Here is a 20,997-nt window from a genome sequence, read left to right on the forward strand (position 1 = left end):
AATTTCCAGTGGAAAGAACACACACACACACACACACACACAGGCCACTGAATGCCTTCAGAAATTTTGAATTATAACCCTGATCATCTTTTTCATTTGCTTTACTGGTTGGGACCAATGCAAATAGAAATCCAATGCAGCTTGAGGGCATCCAATTAATTTTCACTGGCATTGAACAAAACTTAGTGAAATAATTAAATCAACTAAAATACCTTTATTACACAGTAATTAGTTACTTTGTTGGAATGAGACACTTTTTTGCTCTCTAGACTATAAAAGATTGCAGTGATCTGATGGAAATATTTTCTGTCCACTCATTGCCAATTTTGTTCCCAGAGTGATATAACAGATGACATTCAGTACAATAAATTCTTTTATTAAGCATACATTTGAGACTGCTTTAGGGATTTAGAGTGTTCAGTTTCATGCTGAAAAATACGTAATATTATCCTCAGACTGTCAATGTGTGTAACCAAAACAGAGCCACAGGTTACACTACTTTCATTAACAGGAGGAGGAAAGGAATGCAAAAGATGCTTTTTGAATGCAAAAACTAGCTGAAAAGTTTAATTCAAAACTTAATTGTAAAAGTTCCATAACTGAACTATTTGTTAATGAAACAAACATTTTAGAGAATGTTTTTAAAACATTGGATGGAAATTGAATTTCAGTTCAACAATAATTACTGAAAATGTACAATTATTAATGATTTCCCTTTTAAAATAAATTAAAGCTGTTTGGCTTATCAATATTTGACATGCTTTAAGGAGGAGTGGGTTCTAATCACCTTTAGCAGATAAATAATTGAATTGTTATAGGAAACTGTAAGCCTCTAATCACTAAACAATTCTGCAGAGTTGATATATATATTACTATTTGCAGATATCAAATTAAAAATTAAGAGTAGTGAGAAAAGAAAGAGATATTAGAATTTATATATTTTATGATAGACTACCTTGGATTAGTAGTATAACCACAATTGGGACCACATTTTCCATTGCTAAAAAAGACAGTTAAGTAAGTTGTACCTCATTTTACGGCCATTTTTGCCGGTTGTTAGATAAGTCTCTGCAGTTGTTAAGCTGTAGCTGTTAAGTGAATCTGGCTCCCCCTATCAACTTTTTTTATTGAAAACTGGCCAGAAAGCTCACAAAAGGTTATCAAGTGACCAGCATGAGGATGCTGTAACAATTTTAAGTGCAAGGACCAGTTGTAAGTCACTTTTTTCAGTGCTGTTGTAACTTCAAATTGTTGTCACTAAAAGAATTGAGGACTGTATTACCCCCTCAAAAACATCAGGCTTGAAGGTTCAACTGTATTTTCATCAAATGGTTGCTACATTTGGCACAGTCAGCTAGGAAATATGTGTTTCTCAGAAGCAAAGGGATGTAGCTGCTTACTCCCATTCTTTCCTGCCCTCCAAAATTCCCTCTAGCACTCTCTTCTTTAGGGCTGAGGGGCACATTGGCAAACAAAACACCAAGCTTCTTCACCCAACTTTTTTATTTTCTAAAAATACTATGGATCCTACATCGCTTTACAGATATTGTAAAGAAGCTACTGGAGGCTGGCCTTAGCAAGTTAGTGTTCCATTTCTAAAATAAATAAAAATCTGGGACAGAAAACATAGTAGTATACTTTATCACCCTCAGCTACTGCAAATAACTGAATATTCCTTGAATCATTGATCCTTTTTATGTAAAAAGATACACCTCACTCTTAATCTAAAAGCATGTATGTTTCTGGTAATAAAGCTCTGGCATGAACTCCTACTACAGGAGTAAATGGTACCTGTTCTCCCCCAGGATAGCTGAAACAAAGCTGTTTTTGCAACCTTATCTGAAAAACTACACACATTCTATTTTCAACAGAAAGCAACAGCCTAAATACTTAAAACAATGCAGATATTATTATCTTTTATTCATTAAACATGAAACTCAGTCAGCTGAACATTTAAAAATGTATTACAAATATTATTGACTGGCGCTGATAGTTGATACAGGTTGCTGCCAGCATCCTAGGTATCAACCAAGTACCTTCTTAAGATGTACGATGTTCCGAGTAGCGCTGTTTTTTGCAGTGTTATTGGTGTTATTGCAGGAAGCTGCAATTTATTTATGTATTTTGTAAAATTCTTGGACATGGTACCAAGTGCCCGGATGACAATGGGTATCACTGTTTATTATTATTATATACACAAAAATGACAGTATACACAGCAAACAAGATAACCATGCTGGATTTCGTATCACAAAGCACTAGTCGAACACTTCCGAAGCGTTTAGGACTGTGTGATGTATCGGTGGATTATGCGAGCAGATCCCAGTAAGGTGGCCTTCTGCAGCTGACCAATGATGATCTTGTCAGTGCCAATTGTTTTTAAGTGCTTGCCTAGGTCTTTAGGCACAGCACCCAGTGTGCCGAGTAATACTGGGACCACTTGCACTATGGTTTATGCCATAGTCTCTGCAGTTCTATTCTCAAGTCCTGATATCTGGTGACTTTTTCAAGTTGTTTCTCGTCAATAATAATAATAATAATGGATAGAAATAGAAATGGGAAAGAAAGAGAGAAGATCGTGGAGAGTAAATGAAAACTTGTTTAGATATGAAAAGAATGTAAATGAACTTAAAAAAACAAATGAAGGAATTTTTTGAAATGAACTTGAATAAGGGTACCCCTATTGAAATTGTTTGGGACGCGAGCAAGGCGTATATGCGGGGGGTACTGATCTATATGAATTCTAAACATAAATCAAATCGACAAAGAAAAAGATTAGAATTGGAAGGAGAGATAAAGAAAAAAGAACAATTACTCATAAAAAATCCAACAGATGAAAAATTACAAGGAATTATAAAACTTTTGAAAGATCAATTTCAAATGCTCACAGCGGAACAAGCAGCAACTAATTTACAATTTGCGAAACATAATACATTTTGCAACGCTAATAAATCGGGCAGGTGGTTAGCTTACACACTGAGGAAACAACAGAGTACTCGGACTATTGGCAGTATTGAGTATGGAGGGAAGGAAGTTTTTCAACAAAAACTAATCAAAGAAGCCTTCTTAGATTATTATACCAAACTATATGCCAAAGATGATATACAGAATGAACTTATAAATAAATATCTAGAAGAAAGGAGAGTTATAAAAATTTCTAGTGATCAAAAGGAAAGAACGAGTCTACCAATAACAGCTGAGGAGATTATTGTTGCTATTAAACAATTGAAAACAGCTAAAGCTCCAGGAACGGATGGTTTAACTGCAGTGTATTATAAAACTTTACAAGTAGAAATGATTGAACATCTTAAAGACTTATTTTGTAGCATACAACAAGGGGGTAAAATACCCCCTTCATGGAAAGCAGCTTTTGTATCATTGATACCGAAAGAGTAAGCAGGTTCTACAAAACCGGAAAATTTTAGACCAATATCTCTCCTGAATACGGATTATAAAATCTTTGCAAAAGTATTACCTAACAGATTAATGCCAGTTATTCAAGAGGTGATTCATCATGATCAAGCAGGATTTATAGAAGGCAGATACATGAAGGATAATGTGAGGCAAATTATAGATTTATTGGAATATCTTGAGAAGAATAATCAGATCTCTGCAGTGCTGGTGTTTTTGGATGCGGAGAAGGCCTTTGATCGAGTGAACTGGAACTTTCTATTAAAGACTTTAAGAAAGATGGACTTTGGGGATCAGTTTGTGCAGGCGGTTTCAGCAATTTATCAAGAGCAAACAGCACAAATTATCATTAATGGAAGCTTAACTACAAACTTCAGTATAGAAAAAGGCACAAGACAAGGTTGTCCGTTATCCCCGTTGTTGTTTATCTTAACTCTAGAAGTCTTGTTGAACACAATACGGGACTCGAGCATTTTTAATGGAATAGTTATAAGGCAAGAGGATTACAGAACAAGGGCATTTGCAGACGATCTGGTTGCTACCCTAACACGGCCGATGGAATCAATAATTCAGATGAAAGACATTATAGAAGAATATGGTATGGTATCAGGATTTAGACTGAATCAGAAAAAAACCAAGATGATAGTTAAAAATATGACAGAAGATCAAAAGAAGGAACTTGAAAGGAAGGCAGGCTTTGAAATAGTACCAAAGGTGAGATATCTAGGAGTCCAAGTTGCAGATTCAAATATAAAACTGTTCCAAAATAATTATGAGGTGTTGTGGCGAAAGGTACAAAAGGATATGGAAACTTGGAAAAAACTGCAGCTGTCCTTACTTGGAAGAATAGCAGCAGTTAAAACGAATGTTCTACCTAGATTTTTATTTTTGTTTCAAATGATTCCGGTGCTTAAAGGTGATAAACAGCTGATGGAATGGCAAAAGGGATTGAATAAGTTTGTTTGGAATGAGAAAAAGCCAAGAGTTAAATTGAAAATTATGCAAGATGTTCGTGAAAGGGGTGGCCTTAAACTTCCAAACCTACGACTGTATTATGAAGCAGCAGCGTTGACACAAGCAAGTGATTGGTTTGGAAGGACAAAGACTGGAATATTGAATATAGAGTGTTATGATCTTGAACTTGGTTGGCATGCATATTTACTCTATGAAAATAAAGTGGATAAAGTATTCAATAGCCATATACTTAGAAACTCCTTGATGAGAGTATGGAAGAAGCACCAGTTCAAATGGGTTTATAAAATACCGTTGTGGTTGGATCTTGGTCATATTATATGGAATAGAAACATAAAGTCACTTGGGGGGGGGTTATACAAAGAAGTACTTTTTAATGATGGGGGCGGATGGCAACTAAAGACATTAAATACACTGTTGGAAGAAGGGATTAATTTAACTTGGTTACAGTATAATCAACTTCAACTGAGATGGAGAGAAGATCAAAAAACTGGTTTAATGTTGCATGAAGAAGAATTGGTAAGACAGATAAAAGAAAAAGGCCCAATGCATATCAAGAGGGTTTATAATGTTTTGTTAGAAAGAGATTCAGAAAATGAATTGGTTAAAGATTGTATGATAAAATGGGCGCAAAACTTTGCAGAACCAGTTATGATGGAAACGTGGGAAAAAATATGGGTTCAGAATGTTAAATTTACGCAGTCACAGAATTTGAGGGAAAATTTTTATAAAATGTTTTATAGGTGGCATTTAGATCCTAAGAAATTGTCGTGCATGTATCCTAATGTTCAACCAAAATGTTGGAGATGTGATTGTTTAGATGCTACATATTATCATATATGGTGGACTTGCAAGAAAGTGAAGGCATTCTGGATAAAAATTTGGTGGGTTATGCAAAATGTTCTGAAGAAAAAACTCCAATTTTCTCCTCAACTGTTTTTATTGGGCATAGTTAAGGACTTTTCAATGGGTGAAACAAAATTGATATAGTATATGGTGACAGCAGCTAGGTTACTGATTGGTCAATATTGGAAAAGGGATGTTATGCCTACTATTGAAGAATGGACTTTGAAGGTGGCCAGTTTTGCAGAAATGGCGAAGATATGAGCATACTTAAAAGACCGGACTCAAGAGACTTCTGCATGGGAGGGGAAGAAATGGATAGATTATGTGCAGAATAAATATCAAACTAGGAAGTACCAGATAGCTTTTAGTTTTTTTTTTTTTTTTAATTTTATTTATATGCCGCCCTTCTCCGGAGACTCAGGGCGGCTTACAATGCGTTAAGCAATAGCCTTCATTCTTTTGTATATTTTATACAAAGTCAGCTTATTGCCCCCACAAACTGGGTCCTCATTTCACCTACCTTAGAAAGGATGGAAGGCTGAGTCAACCTTGAGCCTTGGAGAGATTCGAACCAGCAGAAATTGCAGGCAGCTGTGTTAATGACAGGGTGCACTAAACCACTGTACTATCAAGGCTCTATAAAATGAATGTTGTGTAGAAATGTATAGTATATAGGGGGTAGAATAGTTCAATGTCATGTAGAAATGTATAGTACACAGGGGGCAGAATAGATGGGCGGTAAAGTATGATATAATATGATTTGGATTTGGATTTCACCTTGGGGAAGTCAAGGGAGGAGGGAGGGCTAGGGAGGGTTAGGGAGGGAAAGGGGGGGGAAATGGGAAAATTTGTACTTGTAAAACTTTTTCAATAAAATTATTATTATTATTATTATTATTATTATTATTATTATTATTATTATTATCTCTTTTATTCATTAAACATGAAACTCAGCCAACTGAACATTCAAAAATGCATCACAAATACCATTGACTAGTGCTAATGGTTGATACGGGTTGCTGCCAGCGTCCTAGGTATCAACTAAGTACCTTCTTAAGATAATGTACGATATACGATATGATGATGATGACGTAGACAATTGTCTTCAGTTCATGTGATGGATTCCCCGGATGCCAGCTTGAATGATGAAGAGCTGGCTCTGGGGATTTCAGGGGGGGGATGGGACTTTGGATGGGAATGCCAGGAAGTTGATGAGGACTCTGAGCCAGAAGTAGAGAGGCCAGGTACATTGGAAGGGTCACTAAAGGAGCATGTGGATGAACACCCAGCTGGAACAGAAAAAGGTGAGATGCAACTGCAGCTGGAGAGCTCAGAGGCTCCTGCTGGATATGCGAGGTAGGGAAGGCATGCAGCTGGTCAGTGGGGATGAGGGGCAAATGCATCCTTCACCAGATCCACCAGATGTGCAGGGCTAAGCAGAGGCAGGCACAACAGGTCAGTGAGGCTACTCGCAAGGAGGCAGCTTTACCCCTCCTGATAAGCTGCACCAGCAAGCACCTATTTAATTGGATGAGTCGAGTTGGGGGTTGTTGGGAACAACCAACATTCTCTTCTATGTCTATTCTTTGTCTCCGTGATCTTGGCTTCCTTGACTCTGGACTATTCTGCATTTGACCATGTGTTTGGACTTTGTATTTCTTTGTGGATTTTGAACTCAGACCTTGGACTTTGGACTGGACTTGGATTGCGGACTTTGTGGATTCTTGCCATGCTTTTGAATTTGATGTCCTTTGTTCAGATTGAGAATTGCTGGACTCAACAGGGCCTCGCCTTGGGTGAGAATGGTGGTCTGGGCAATCAACATTAAGGGGTTGGACTGTAAATAAAGTCCTTAAAACTTCCTTGTATCTGCACATGTAGACTAAAGCAGGACAGTTCAGATGGATGGTAGTATTTACAGAATAAGCCAAAATATGGATACACATTGGTTTTCATAACACAAATGCAGAAAATATATACTATCAAGTGAGAAAAAGCACACAGAACAAGCAAATCACTTCTTTATATTAAATGAAATTCTCACAAAATATGTTGTATGCAGCAATTCGTGGGTAGCAAATGACAAAGCACAATAGCCTTCTCCATCTAAACTAGAAGGAACAGAAGTATTCACACCCATTAAAACTTTTGGATAATATGAGGGTTTTATTCATACTGTGGGTTTGATTTATTCATTTGCTGATTAACCAGAGAGAAAGTTCTGTCTAGGCAGCTCATTCTTTTGCAAACTGAATGTTCCATTTAAAATCTCTCCATGTGATTTCACAGCTAGTGGTCCTTTTTGAAAAAGCTGCATGATTAGAGTATTAATCTTAGAAATGCAACTATTTGGGGATATCTAAGCCATGCTCTCTGTCATTGTCCTAAATTTATGAATAAAAGATGGGATTTTTTGTTGTTGTTTCTAATCGCATTCCGGAACAATGCATAATAAAAAGCTCTTCTCACCTGGGGAGAGTCAAATCTTACTAATATTTTCATCTCTACTCTGTTATTTATAAGTCATTTTAATCAAGCCATTAAGTTTAGGCAGGTAATAGCAGAATTTAAAGTCTTTTCAGATTTAGATTTTGGAAACAAGGGAGGGAGCTATTGATATATAAAGAAATTAAAGATGTCTATAATCTTAAAAGCTCTTTCCAAATCCTTTCCAAATCCTGGAATGCAAAACAAAGTTTCTTACTTTGGACAATTGTTCAATTTTTACTTTTGCTTTTTGCATCTTTAGTAGAGCTATTGAAATTTCCATTGCCAAATTCATTTATTGTCTAATCAAATTTCTCTTTGGTTCGGTGTCTGTGTATATTTTAAGTCAGATCAATAAGTGCATTTTAGTATCATATTTGCAACTGCTATAGGTAATAAGTGATAATACTTCTGAATATCTTCTGTTCTGAATATGTTCTGAATACAAACAAAAAAAACCTTGGTTCACAACTTGAACCACATTGTCAAGGGAGGTCACCCAACTTATTACAGTGCTAAACAATCAGATTTAATATGATGTTGCAATACAGATGTATACATCAATCCAAAACTAACTGAAACACAATACTCATGTGAAATAGTACCCCGTTTCCCCCAAAATAAGACATCCCCTGCCGGGGTCGGTTCTACTTACCTTTACTACTGGTTTGCAGCGGAGCCGCGCACATGCGCAGAAGCGTTTTGGTGATGTCAGGGTCGCTGTGCGGAGCCTCCCACCGGTTTTACTACTGGTTCTATAGAACCGGTGCGAACCGGGGGCAACTCACTACTGATCCCCTGATAATAAGCCCAATTGGGCTTTTGAATGCATGGCAATAAGGCCAAGCGCTTATTTCAGGCTTCAAAAAAATATAACACGGTATTATCATTCATTTCATTATTTAAACCAGCAGAATGTTAAATTATAATGTGATGTCTTCCATTGGGCTGTTTCTGATTGTGCACTTTTATTCATATGGATCTGAAAGGGATAGAGTGGTACTTCTGCTTCAAAGCAAGGCCCTGAAGACGTTTTTATTTCAGCAAGTCGGCCTGGCCTGAATAGGTTTTAGGGGTTTTTAATTGTATTGCTAGGGGTTTTAAATTGGGGCGGCCGTTTAATTTAATTTATTTTTAATTATTTTAACTTTTATATTGCATGTTATTTTAATTCTTGGCTGTTCACTGCCCTGAGAAGAAGGGCGGGATATAAATTTAATAAATAAATAAATAAATAAATAAATAAATAAATAAATAAATAAATAAATAAATAAATAAATAAATAAATAAGTAAGTAAGTAAGTAAGTAAGTAAGTAAGTAAGTAAATAAATCGGCCTGTCCTTGAACTTCTTCCTTCATGTTCCAAAGCTAAAACGTGTTAAAGCTTGAAATGGGGCAGGAGTAAGCAGGAGAATGCTCCCCATAACACCAATATGACCCCCAAATGAGCGGCATGGAAAACATCTGTTCCTACCAGCAATAATCAGGGAAAGGGGAAGGATAGCAGCAGCAAATCTAAGTATTTTTTATGCATATCTAAAGAGTCTCCCAAGGCTGTTCAGTGACACCCAAAAAAGTCCATTTAATGTTTCAAACAATGTATTGATGATGTTATCTTGTTCGGGTAATGAAATGTCTGCAAGAAATCCACCAAGCTCAGAGAGCACCAAGGACCCCTTCATAGATGGACTTGTTGGCTGTGAATTCTAGGGACTGAAAACACTGGGCTAGATTCTGTAAGAAGAACACAAGAGGGAGCCTATTTGTCCAGCCTCCCACTTTCCAATGGTGTCTTTTAAAGCCATCAGCACACAGCTCAACCTATCTACTGAGACAGAATGACTGTTTTCAAGTTCAACAACTTCAGTTGAAACTCAATGCCCAGGATTACAGCATGACTCTGATATCTAGGATTTTCTGACCTATTCCTTCTTCCAACACCTGATAACAAAGAAATAAGCCACGTACCAATTTATATTTCTTTTTTCTTCCTGAGATAGATGCTAAACTTTCACTGGTGCTCTACAAGACAAAATTAGTATCCTGGCCAATCCAGCTTGGTATTTTTTAAACTGACTAGCAGTGGCTCTTGAAAGATTTGGGAAATTTTATTTGATTTATTACAATTGCATTTATGCTACTTGTAACATCTATTCTAAACAATAATCAGATCAAATGTATTATGTGATAATTACATAACTAAATAAAAATCATAATACTATAATCAAAGAGGGTGCAATGACTCAGCAGTTAAAGACGCTGAGTTTGTCAGCTGGAAAACTGACAGCCCAGGTAGGTTCAAGACCTAAGCACAGTGTGATGTAGTGAGTCCCCGTTACTTGTATCCCAACTCCTGCCCACCTAGCAGTTTGAAAGCATGCAAATGCAAGTAGATAAATAGGTACCACTTTGGGGGAAATGTAACAGTGTTCTATGTGCCTCGGGATATAGTCATGCTGGCCACATGACCACAGCAATGTCTTTGGACAATGCTGGCTTGCTTGGCTAAGAAAGCGACATAAGCACTTCCCCCTAGAGTTTGACACGACTGGCAGGGGAAACCTTTACCTTTAATACTATAATTATAAAAATATTGCATCATGTACTATAAGAACCAATAACTCTTCACATAGCAAGTGACTTCCCCACCCCAATGTTATTTGAAAGAACCAGAACTTCTACAACGTTTAACAGATCTTATGTTTGGTGAGAGACATTGCACAGAAGAGGAGTTTCTCACGAGTGCCCTCCTATCACAATTTATGAAGAAGAGGGACCCTCAGCAAACAAGGTGCATTTGAATAGGCAGATTCTATTTGGAGTAGGCACTCTTGAAGATAGCCAGGTATCAAGCCATGTAGGACTGTAAAGGTCATACCAGCACCTTGAATTTTTCCTGGAAATATGCCAGCTACCAATGCAGCTCCTACAATATTCATGTTATATCTCAAACTCATATTGTCTTGAGATGCTACTTTGCACTCGATTCTGGGTGGTCCCCAAGACCATTTCACGTAAAGTGCATTACAGTAGATGATGAAAGCATGAGTGAGTAGAGCCAACGCCTTGTGTTCTAGAAATCGGTTCAACTGACGTACCTGTTGAAGCTGGGCAAAAGTCTTCTTGCCAGTTTCCACCAGCAAGAACTAGGAATCCAGGTGCACCCCCAGGTTGTACAGGAATTCTTTCTGTAAGGGCACAATCCCAACTAGAGCTAACATTAGTATAGCTGAGTGAAATTTTTCTTACCTGAAATTTATAGACCTAGATTTAATTTCAAGTGGTTTTAAAGGAAAATCTCAGCACCTCTCTACAAAATAGCGAATAAGGCTTCTGGTTTTTTCCTGAGCTAGGGCCTGGTGAGTGGGTCAGTAGGAGTCCCATCTACTTTTAGTTCTCTCTCTATTTACTTGGTTTGGCTCCACCTAAAAAAGGTGGTTTTACATCAACAATTTCATACACATCCTTCATTGTGTATGCGAGCAAACATCCCTCCCTACAAGCATTGATGATGTTACCTAGCTTGGTACTAAAATGTCTGCAAGAAAACAACCAAGCCCACACCCTTCATTATTGGATGGTATTCATAAAACATAGGTTTTTATCCTGCCCCAAATAACCATTTTCTTATGGTCTGATAGCCAAGTTTGGTCCTTAAGTGCCATGCCAGTGGCTATACTTCTAAAAGGAACAAGTGGAGGCAAACCAAGAAAAATAATTTAAGATAGTATTTAATTTAAATTAAACATAGTCAAAGTAGTTCATTTCCAATAATTTACATCCACAAGGTATCTTTTGTTCTTATTTTAGAACTGCTTTAAAAAGCTTGATTGCATCTTGACCTTTGATAAGCAGAATCCATGTTGGTGCTATGGCATTAAGGTTATCTCAACTCTCTAAGAAATAAAACTTTTTTTTTTACAGCTCCTCAACTATCTGTAGCTAGGTAAATCCTTTAGGATTAAAGTATTAAAAATCAGGGATTTAACGGTAAGATCCAACACCCCCAGAAGGAGAGTACAATTAATTAGAACTCACAGTTTGAGAGGAGAGCTTTTTATCAGGGTCACCTTAACCACTTTTGATGCTGAGGAAACACCGTAACTTTTTTTTTCTTCACACAAAAGCAGCCAACAGCAGAGCACAACCAGATGTTACCTTTTCTTAAGTTTCTGTAAACCTCCATGACCTTCTTCAAATTAGAAAAGGCAATAGAATTTTTTTAAAGCCACAGGAGCTATCATTAGTGAAGCATTGTAAGGATTTCCATTAATTCATAGCCAGCCAACCAGGAATTTTCCCACAGCTAGCTATATACAAAAAAAAAAAGGCAGGGAAGTCACTAAGTGCTTGGCTGGATCTGAATACGTTCAGAAGTAAGATCAGAAATATCTAGTTAGAAATGAAAACCCAAAGAAGTCTGCTAAGATAATATGCTCTACCAAGTTTTGATTCATCAGAGCAGCCATTCATGGCAAACAACTGAAAATACTTTCACAATAGCTGGAAAAGATGTTAAAGCCCGTCTTGTATTTCACAAGAGAATGTTCCAGCAATGCTGGACTATACTTTTAATAAGAAAAACAAAGCATTGATTCCTAAATACCATTTTTTGAGACTTCCTTGCTGCATTACAGAGCTTGTTCCACCATTTAATAACAATATCTATTTTATATAAACCAAACCTGCAATTCACAATTATGTTGTAATGTTTTACAAAAATTAATCAAAGTGTGAAAACTCAAGACAGAATTGAAATGGAGAGTACAATTAATTTTTTTGGGGGGGGGGGGAAATGTGAAATATTAAAAATCATAGCTTTCGCCAGTTACATAAATGTATACTATTTTAAAAGTCTTGTCATAACAAGCAGTGTAGCTACAAAAAAATGTCTCAAGATTACAATGTTGAAAAAGGAAATTATTCAGGAAATGTCTATTTCACATACTGTATCACTGGGAAAAAACCCAGATAAATCATTTAGGATTTTGAGCAGGCCACTCACTGTATCTCCCTTCCACTGTTTCTACTCTTAAGTAGTAAAATATTTTTTAAAAAATCTGTCAAGACTAATAACAAGAGCCGGTGTGGTCTAGTAGTCACTAGGAGTCTAATGGTTAAGGCATCAAGCTAGAAACCAGTGGACTATTGAGTTCTAATCCTATTTCAGGCATGAAAACTGGGTGACTATGGGTCAGTCACTGCCTGTCAGCCCAACCCACCTCACAAGGTTGTTGTTGTGAGGAAAATAGGAGAAAGAAAGAGTATTAGATATGTTTGCCCCCTTGACTTATTTATAAAAATAATAAAGGTGGGATAAAATTAAAACAAGGTTACTTGAATTCAGGCAGGCAATCGTTTTATACAATATGTTTCACTGAACTATGATAATGGATAGCTGTGCAAGCTGCTCCATGTTTTTTTTTTTTAATTTGATTTATATGCCGCCCTTCTCTGGAGACTCAGGGCGGCTTCAGCCTTCATCCTTTTGTATATTTATACAAAGTCAGCTTATTGCCCCCACAACTGGGTCCTCAATTTACCTACCTTAGAAAGGATGGAAGGCTGAGTCAACCTTGAGCCTTGGCGAGATTCGAACCTGCAGTAATTGCAGGCAGCTGGTCTTAATAACAGGGTGCTTTAGACCACTGTACTACCAAGGCTCTTGTAATGTTTGAAATGTATCCTGGGTAAAAACTTCTGAAATATTTGTTCCACAGTCAATCTCACAGAGAAAGGAAGCCAGACAGTGGTGGGTTCCTCCCGGTTCAGCCGAGCCAGTAGTGATGACGATATGACGTCACCGAACCGGTTCTTTGTTCAGGAGCTGGGCCCTCCCGCCCCACGTTATTCTTACCTTTTATTTGGCCCCACCCCCAATCTATTGCTGCCTCCCGAGTCCCAGCTGATCGGCTAGAAAGAAAAAAACTGTTTAAACTCTTGCAGCGGGGCTTCAAAGGGCCGCCCTACACCTGATCAGTATTAAAAGGCAGTGTGGTGGTAGACCGGTGCCTCCAAAAACAAAATGAGTAGACCGGTACAGCGCTGCAATCAGTTAAAAGCCTGGTAGACCAGTATCTCTGCTAAATCCTAAAGAATTGTCACATGACCATCAAGCCATGCCCACAAAATAAGCCACACCCACAGAACCGGTAGTAAAAAAATTTAGAACCCACCCCTGAAGCCAGAAGAGATTTTGCCAGCCGCTGCCATAATTCATTTATTGTTATCAATGATGTATATCTCATACAAAACCATTTCTAATTTGGTTTGCACTTCTTATTAAGTCATAATAGTGATAACTTTTTTGCAATTTACGAAGTATGGTTTCTGGTTTGGTCCACTATGAACCTGGTCAGTGCTGATACACAGTACTCAATGGTTAAGCAAACAATTGTTTCTTGATATAGAAATACAGGCAGTCCTCAACTTATGACAATTGAGCTCAAAATTTATGTTGCTAAGTGAGACATCTGTTAAGTGAGTTTTGCCCCATTTTACAACTTTTCTTGCCACATTTGTTAACTGAATCACTGCAGTTCTTAAATTAGTAACACGGTTGATAAGTGAATCTGGTTTCCCCATTGACTTTGCTTGTCAGAAAGTCGCAAAAGGGGATCACATGGCCCTGGAACACTACAACCGTCATAAATGTGAGTCAGTTGTTGAAAGAACCAAATGTAAATCACGTGACCGTGGGGATGCTCCAATGGTCATAAGTGTGAAAAATGGCCATAAGTCACTTTTTTCAGTGCCATTGTAGCTTCGAAAGTTATTTCATCTTTAATGGAAAAGGTGAAATATTCAGGAGAAAAATATCCTTTTTGTTTAGTCTACACCAGTGTTTCCCAAACTTGACTACTTTAAGATGTGTGGACTTCAAGTCATGCTGCCTAGGGTATTCTGGGAGTTGAAGTCCAGGCATCTTAAAGTGGTCAAGTTTTGGGGGAAAAACTGGGCAACACATTTGGCTAAGCGAGAGCATTAAAAAAAAAGTTCAGAGCTGTGGACAGGAAGGCAATCACCCATAGATGCGCTTACCAGCTTTTGAATAGCCTGTTTGTGATTCTGGAAGAAATAAATAGCCACCAGAGATAATAACCATAAATAGTCTGTCCATTAATTTGACAACATTTTAAAAACTGTTTTAAAAGATGCATCACCAGTCTCATCCTGTGGTGTAAAGAAGTACTTCCTTTTGATGGTTGATGGTTCGAATCCCTAGTACCGCGTAATGGGGTGAGCTCCCGTTACTTCTCCCAGTTTTTGCCAACCTGGCAGTTTAAAAGCACATTAAAAAATGCAAGTAGAAAAATAGGGACCACCTTTAGTGGGAAGGTAACAGTGTTCCGTGCACCTTTGACACCTTTGGCATTTAGTCATGATGGCCACATGGCCACGGAGACATCTTCCGACAGCGCTGGCTCTTCGGCTTTGAAACGGACATGAGCACTGCCCCCTAGAGTCGGGAACGACTAGTACTTATGTGTGAAGGGAACCTTTACCTTTACCTTTATTCTCCTCATTTAGTTGTAATATTGCTTGAGAGGGTGAGAAAAGTCTGTCCTTATTTTGTGCGTGTGTGTGCATGTAAAATAAACACATAAACACACGCATATAGACATATAAAAACATACAGTATGGTCTCCTCCTAACTACTGTTTTCCCCTCTTCCAACACTTCCACTTCAGTTTGATTAACTATGATTTATTTAACTATACCTGGCTAGGTTTGGCTAACTCCGCACAACATATTGAGACAAAACCAAACAAGCCACATGATAACATAGCATGATGGGTGACTCCCAACTCATGTGCTGCTGTATCTAGGGGCTTCTAGATGCAAGATGATACATTTGGATGGCAATAAGTTGAAGAAAACTACTTGCAATGTATGTTGAAGGTGTTAGTTGTATGTGAGAAAAAGATCAATTGCTGAAATTCTTGCAGTCTAATATTTTCTTTAAAAAAAAGTTTATTGGAAGATTTTTGTTTTAGATAGATGCAAAGAGATCAAAATATCTTCCAATTAGGGACAAGAAGGTTGAATGAAGGTTAATCACTTCATCAAGTTATCAGGATATTGAAGTCCCAGAGCAGCACTGGAAAACAGATCTAGGCTTAGACTATTATACACACTACACTAATGTCTATGCTGTTCTTGATTGTAAAAATGCTTAATGATTTGGAAAAGAAATCATCTAAGGAAATAGCAACTTCCTTTCAGTTTTGGAGGACAGCAAAAGGACTCTTTGACCAAAAGACAAATTCTACAATGTCAACTCATAGAATAAATCTTTATCTCACAATATCAGCTAAAAAGACTGCTGAGTTCATAAACACATGTTCATTCCCAGATATTCATTGCACATATATTCTGGAGTAACAGTGTCCGTAACATGCTGAAATAACATCAAACAATGATTCATGCACATAATACAAATGCTGCATCTTCAGCATTTATGTCAGCATGTCATTACAAAGATACCATCACTGCATCTCCACAGCACCCACATTAACCTTATTAAAGTAAATTTTACTCAAAAACTGTGAGGTTTTTTCCCCCCAACTTGGATATTTCTAGCCCTGACTTTGAAACCCTGAAGTTACAGAGATTCTACTAAATTATTTTAAAATAAGAACATGACTTCACAGGACCTAGTCCAACTTTTTTCACCCTAGGTCTATTGGTAGTACAACTTCCGCATTACTCAGCCAGCTTGCTATTGGCCTTATGTATTCTTCAATACAAAGAAATGATGCTAGGTTAGGGAAGGCTATTATTGAGAGCATCCTCCCATCCAACTATTTTACAGAAAATAATCAAGGAACATGAGGCTTGGTGCTAGGCAAACACTTTCATTCTTCCCCTCCTATCAAATGGCAATCTGGCACACAGTACATCTGATATAACAAGTCTCCGATAAACATATTTGCATGACTACAAATGTCTAGCTTTGTCCCAGAAGATTAACCAATTAAGCAAAGATGGCTCTAGCATGTGTTAACAAGAAAAAGGAACCACAGGAGTCTTCTTCAGGCATTTATGCCCCTTCATAGATCAGAAGGATTACACAGATGAGTCTTCCAGTACCACCCACTCTGCCACATCATTGTCTCCACCACCTTCTTTTCACTCACAATTTTTGGTCCAGTTTTGAACCTTAATCTTCCAGGGTCCTCTAATCACATAGATACCATCCACCTCTACAGCAATGAACCCCACTATCGCAATACACTACTATAAGACAGAGGGTATAGAACCATTCAAAAGCCAAAAGAAGGATAACTCATGGGAAGGGAGATCAAAAACGTTCAAGTAGGTTTTATGAACATAGGAAAAATCATCTCCTTGTGAATATTAATGTTTCTCCTATTTCACAAAATAAGAGGCAAAGCAGAAGACTATTATTTAAAATTAAAAATATCATTTTGCTGCTATTTTGATAGGAAGGCAGTTGTGGGACTTCATTTAATTTATCAGTTCATGTTTCTTGTTTAATCTTGATTTAAAGTATAGTATTTGTCATTATAAACTATAGTTTATTGTTCATCAAATTTGGAAATTATGGTTTATTTAATAATGATTTAGTATGAACTGGGAATCCAGACAGTCTCCCTTCCCAGTACAGAGGTGGTGCTATTCCGGATAATCACAAGGTGTTTTCTAATTTACAAGTATACCTTGATCATAGGTATTTTCTAATTTACAGAAAAATGTCATAGGTGATATATTTCAAAGTGCAACAGAATTTTTCTATATGACAACAAAAAAATCTGCTTTCATGATTGCAGTGTTGCATTCATTGCAATATTAATGAATACTATTGTCAATATGAAAGAAGTTCTCAATATTTCACACAAAACCATTATATAAATATCATACTTTATAAATAAAGTAGCTCTGGCCCATGTTTTAGAACAAGTTTGATTCCCACCTAACATTTTTAAATGGGATGTATCAGATTTATCAGGTTTTGTACCAAATAATATATTTTATTACCCTACTTAAAATATTTTATTTTGGTAAAATGCCAGTTAAGGGGTTAGGGTTAGTATGTATGTCAAAGGAAAAAGTAAAAAAAAAAAAATCTATTTCAAGTGTGGAATAATTGTTTTAACCGTATTGTTCAACAGAGGAGCTTTGTTCTTTTGTCATTTATTTATATCCTTAATATGATACTGAAAGGATGGGGCCACTCGCAATTCCCATCTTTTAAAAATAATTAAATGGGCAAGTTCACTTCAAAAATGTGCACAATTATTTTAGACTGATGGAGAACACATGTGTCCTTTATTAAAGAAACTTTTCAAACAAGGCTCTCAAAGTTTACTTGATCAATCTCTGTTACACAATCTATAGCATTACCTTGAACATGTTTACTCATAATTAGTATGCAGAGGTCTAGGCTATAGCCTCCAGTGGTGAAATCTAATCTTTTTTACTACTGGTTCTGTGGCCATGGCTTGGTAGGTATGGTGTGGCTTGGTGGGTGTGGCAGGGAAAGGATACTGCAAAATCTCCATTCCCACTCCACTCCAGGGGAAGGATACTGCAAAATCCCCATTCCCTCCCCACTCCTGGGGGAAGGATATTGCAAAATCTTCATTCCCACCCCACTCTGGGGCCAGCCAGAGGCGGTATTTGCCGGTTCTCCAAACTACTCAAAATTTCCACTACCGGTTCTCCAGAACCTGTCAGAACCTGCTGGATTTCACCCCTCATAGCCTCCCTCTAAGGATAGTAGATGCACACTTAGTAGAGCATGAAGTCATCTGGACCTAAATGCAACACATATTTCTTGCGCTCTCTCTGTCTCTCTCTCTCTCTCTCTCTCAATTTCCAGTTAAGATGTATCAGTAAGTTACCCAAATACTTTGATCCAAAGTCAATAGGATTCTTTCATGTTTCCACCTTGTTTTTAACAGAAAAGAGGGGAACCCCCTCTTTTATCACATACTATAAATAAGGAACTTGAGGATTATAAATAAACTATACTAAGCATTGCTGTCTGAATGGGATGCAATTACTTCAGTCCTTGTGCTTTTTCAATCAGCCAGTGTCCCTGCAGTGTTTAGAGTGGTAAAGGGGAAGTGGCCTGTGGTTAAACAGAGGAAATACCGAGGAATTTTAATACAGCAAATAGTCTTTTTACTTCCTACAGGATAGCACTTCAAAGGCAGCCTTGCCCCAGAGCAGACAATGTGTTACAGGGGCCATCAGTCATTTAATAGTATGGCAAGTCTATTCAAAATATACAAACAGACCAAGACAATTGCTATGCAAACAAGGCAATTGGTTTTATTCCACAATCAGTGCTTATGAATGTGGCCCAGACTGTAATCAGGGTTTTCTCTTCCCCCCCACAACACAAAACATTATAGCTTTTTCTTAAACAACTGAAATGAACCAATTACTAAAGCAAAGAGCAGAGAAAATGTGATGGTAAGTAAAAGCAATTTTTAGGTGACTGCAAATTAATTTTGTCACGATGGAATGAATTCTATTTTTTTCAGCTGAATTTAAATTTCTGTGGCTTTTTTGTCAATAGAGCAATTAATATCATTTTTATTAGAAAATACACCAAATCTTTGAGAAGCATTAGAGCTTCTAAGGTTCTCATGTACATATAACTAGACTTTAAAATCTGCAAATCAATTATTAACTCTAGCAAGTTGTCCCTCTAAACGTTTAGCTCTTTTCCTATAGCTATATATGTATTTTCAGGTATGAACACAACTACTCCATGCCAGCAGGTCACTTCCTTTGTTTTTTTACAACTTATCTTACAATTTATCTGTGCAATTTATAAAGCTGCCCATCTCTGGGCGGCCTATAACAAAGCTTAACAGTCAATAATTACCTAAAAATCCATTACCATAATTATTAAAAACATTAAAACCACAAAAGTCTATAAAAAATAAAGCAAGAACAAAGAAACAGCAGAAGAAGGGATGTTAATAATACCGGAGCCACTTCACTAGTTCACCAGTCTCCTAGACCCCCCAACCCCCACCCCTCTTCATGACCCCAGGAAATCTTTGTGACAGGTTAACAACAACAACAAAAAAGAAGTAATGAAAGTCACTGGTGCCAGTCATCTGGAATCTTTAATAAGGCTGAAAACTGAAAGGAGCAGGAAAGCGGTCTTTGTTTTTTATTTCACACACACACACACACCAAGGAAAATCACACTTAGGGAACCCAAGGAAATTGCAGCTTCTGGGAGAGACAAAAGGTGAAGCCCTAAAACTCTTTTTTATCACCTTACCAACACTCCCAATTACCGTCTTTCCGGTAAAGATCAGGCCTGTAACCAAACCAGCCTGCAGGGATTAAAATGACAAAGGCCAAAGCGATCGCCTTTTATCCTCTTCTCCCGGCACAGGTTTAGTTAAGGCGGGAGAAGAATTAGGGAGACAGGCGCATAAAAGACCTGTGGAGCGACTTCACACTTGTTGCTCCCTCCCTCTCCGCTGCCCCGTCCCTCCTTCCTCCCCAGCCTCCTTTGATGCGAAACTGCAGTCAAACTCCGCCGCCAACCATCCCAAAAGCTTACAAATGCCAGCTGGCCCTCTTGTTTGCTAGACGGAGAGCGCCAGCAAGGAACAAGCGGAGAAGGAAGGAGGGAGGGAGAAAAAAGGGAGGGAGGGAGGAAAGAAGGAGGGAAGGAGGGAGGAAAGGAGAGAAGGAGGGAAAGAGAAAAAAAGGAAGGGAGAAAGGAAGGGTCAGCCTTGCTTGCATAGCTGTGCTTGCAGCAAAGTGCCCACCACGCAAAGCGGGCACACTGTTGCCATCGCCCGGCTGTCGGTGTCCCGAAGCGCTTTAAACCGAAAGGTATCTGGCACCCGGCAAACTTGGTGTCTTTTCCTGCCTTCGGTCGGAATAAACCGAACTTGGACCCAAACACACCGTGATCAAATCCATCCAAACCCCAAACCGTCTTACTTACCATCCAGGCGCAAGCCTCGCCCGCGGATCCTTTCCTGCCACCGCCGCCGCCGCTGCTGGTCCCTCCGGCGGAGACGGCCAGACGCGGGCCATCGAGGCAGGCCGTGAGAGAGAAGAAGAAAGAGCAGAACTTGAGCCAAAGTGCCATCGCTTGCCTGGTAGCCTCCGAAGTGCAAGTCGGAGCGCCAGAAGTTAACTTCAGGTTGGGGAAAACCAGGAGGGGGAGGGAGAAAGCAGCGGCACGCATGCGCGACGGAGACTCCACCGAGACCTTCGTCCAGGGAACTGCTGCTTTCCTCTCGCCCACCCACTCACCCACCCACCCACTCG

General features: G+C 38.2%; 1 protein-coding gene across 2 annotated transcripts in view; it reads right to left on the bottom strand.

The window, feature by feature from the left end:
- Positions 1-20,949, bottom strand: part of IL17RD (interleukin 17 receptor D) — a 63,898-nt gene extending 42,949 nt beyond the window's left edge. For both annotated transcript variants that reach the window (XM_034436694.3, XM_034436688.3), the window contains exon 1: positions 20,669-20,949. In XM_034436694.3, the coding sequence (XP_034292585.2) occupies positions 20,669-20,914 (246 nt within the window). In that variant the 5' untranslated portion in view covers positions 20,915-20,949. The remainder of the gene's footprint in view (positions 1-20,668) is intronic.
- Between the last annotated feature and the right edge of the window lie 48 nt (positions 20,950-20,997).

Source organism: Pantherophis guttatus, chromosome 2, assembly GCF_059756535.1.
Source record: "Pantherophis guttatus breed Tessera chromosome 2, ASM5975653v1, whole genome shotgun sequence".
Lineage (NCBI taxonomy): Eukaryota > Metazoa > Chordata > Lepidosauria > Squamata > Colubridae > Pantherophis > Pantherophis guttatus.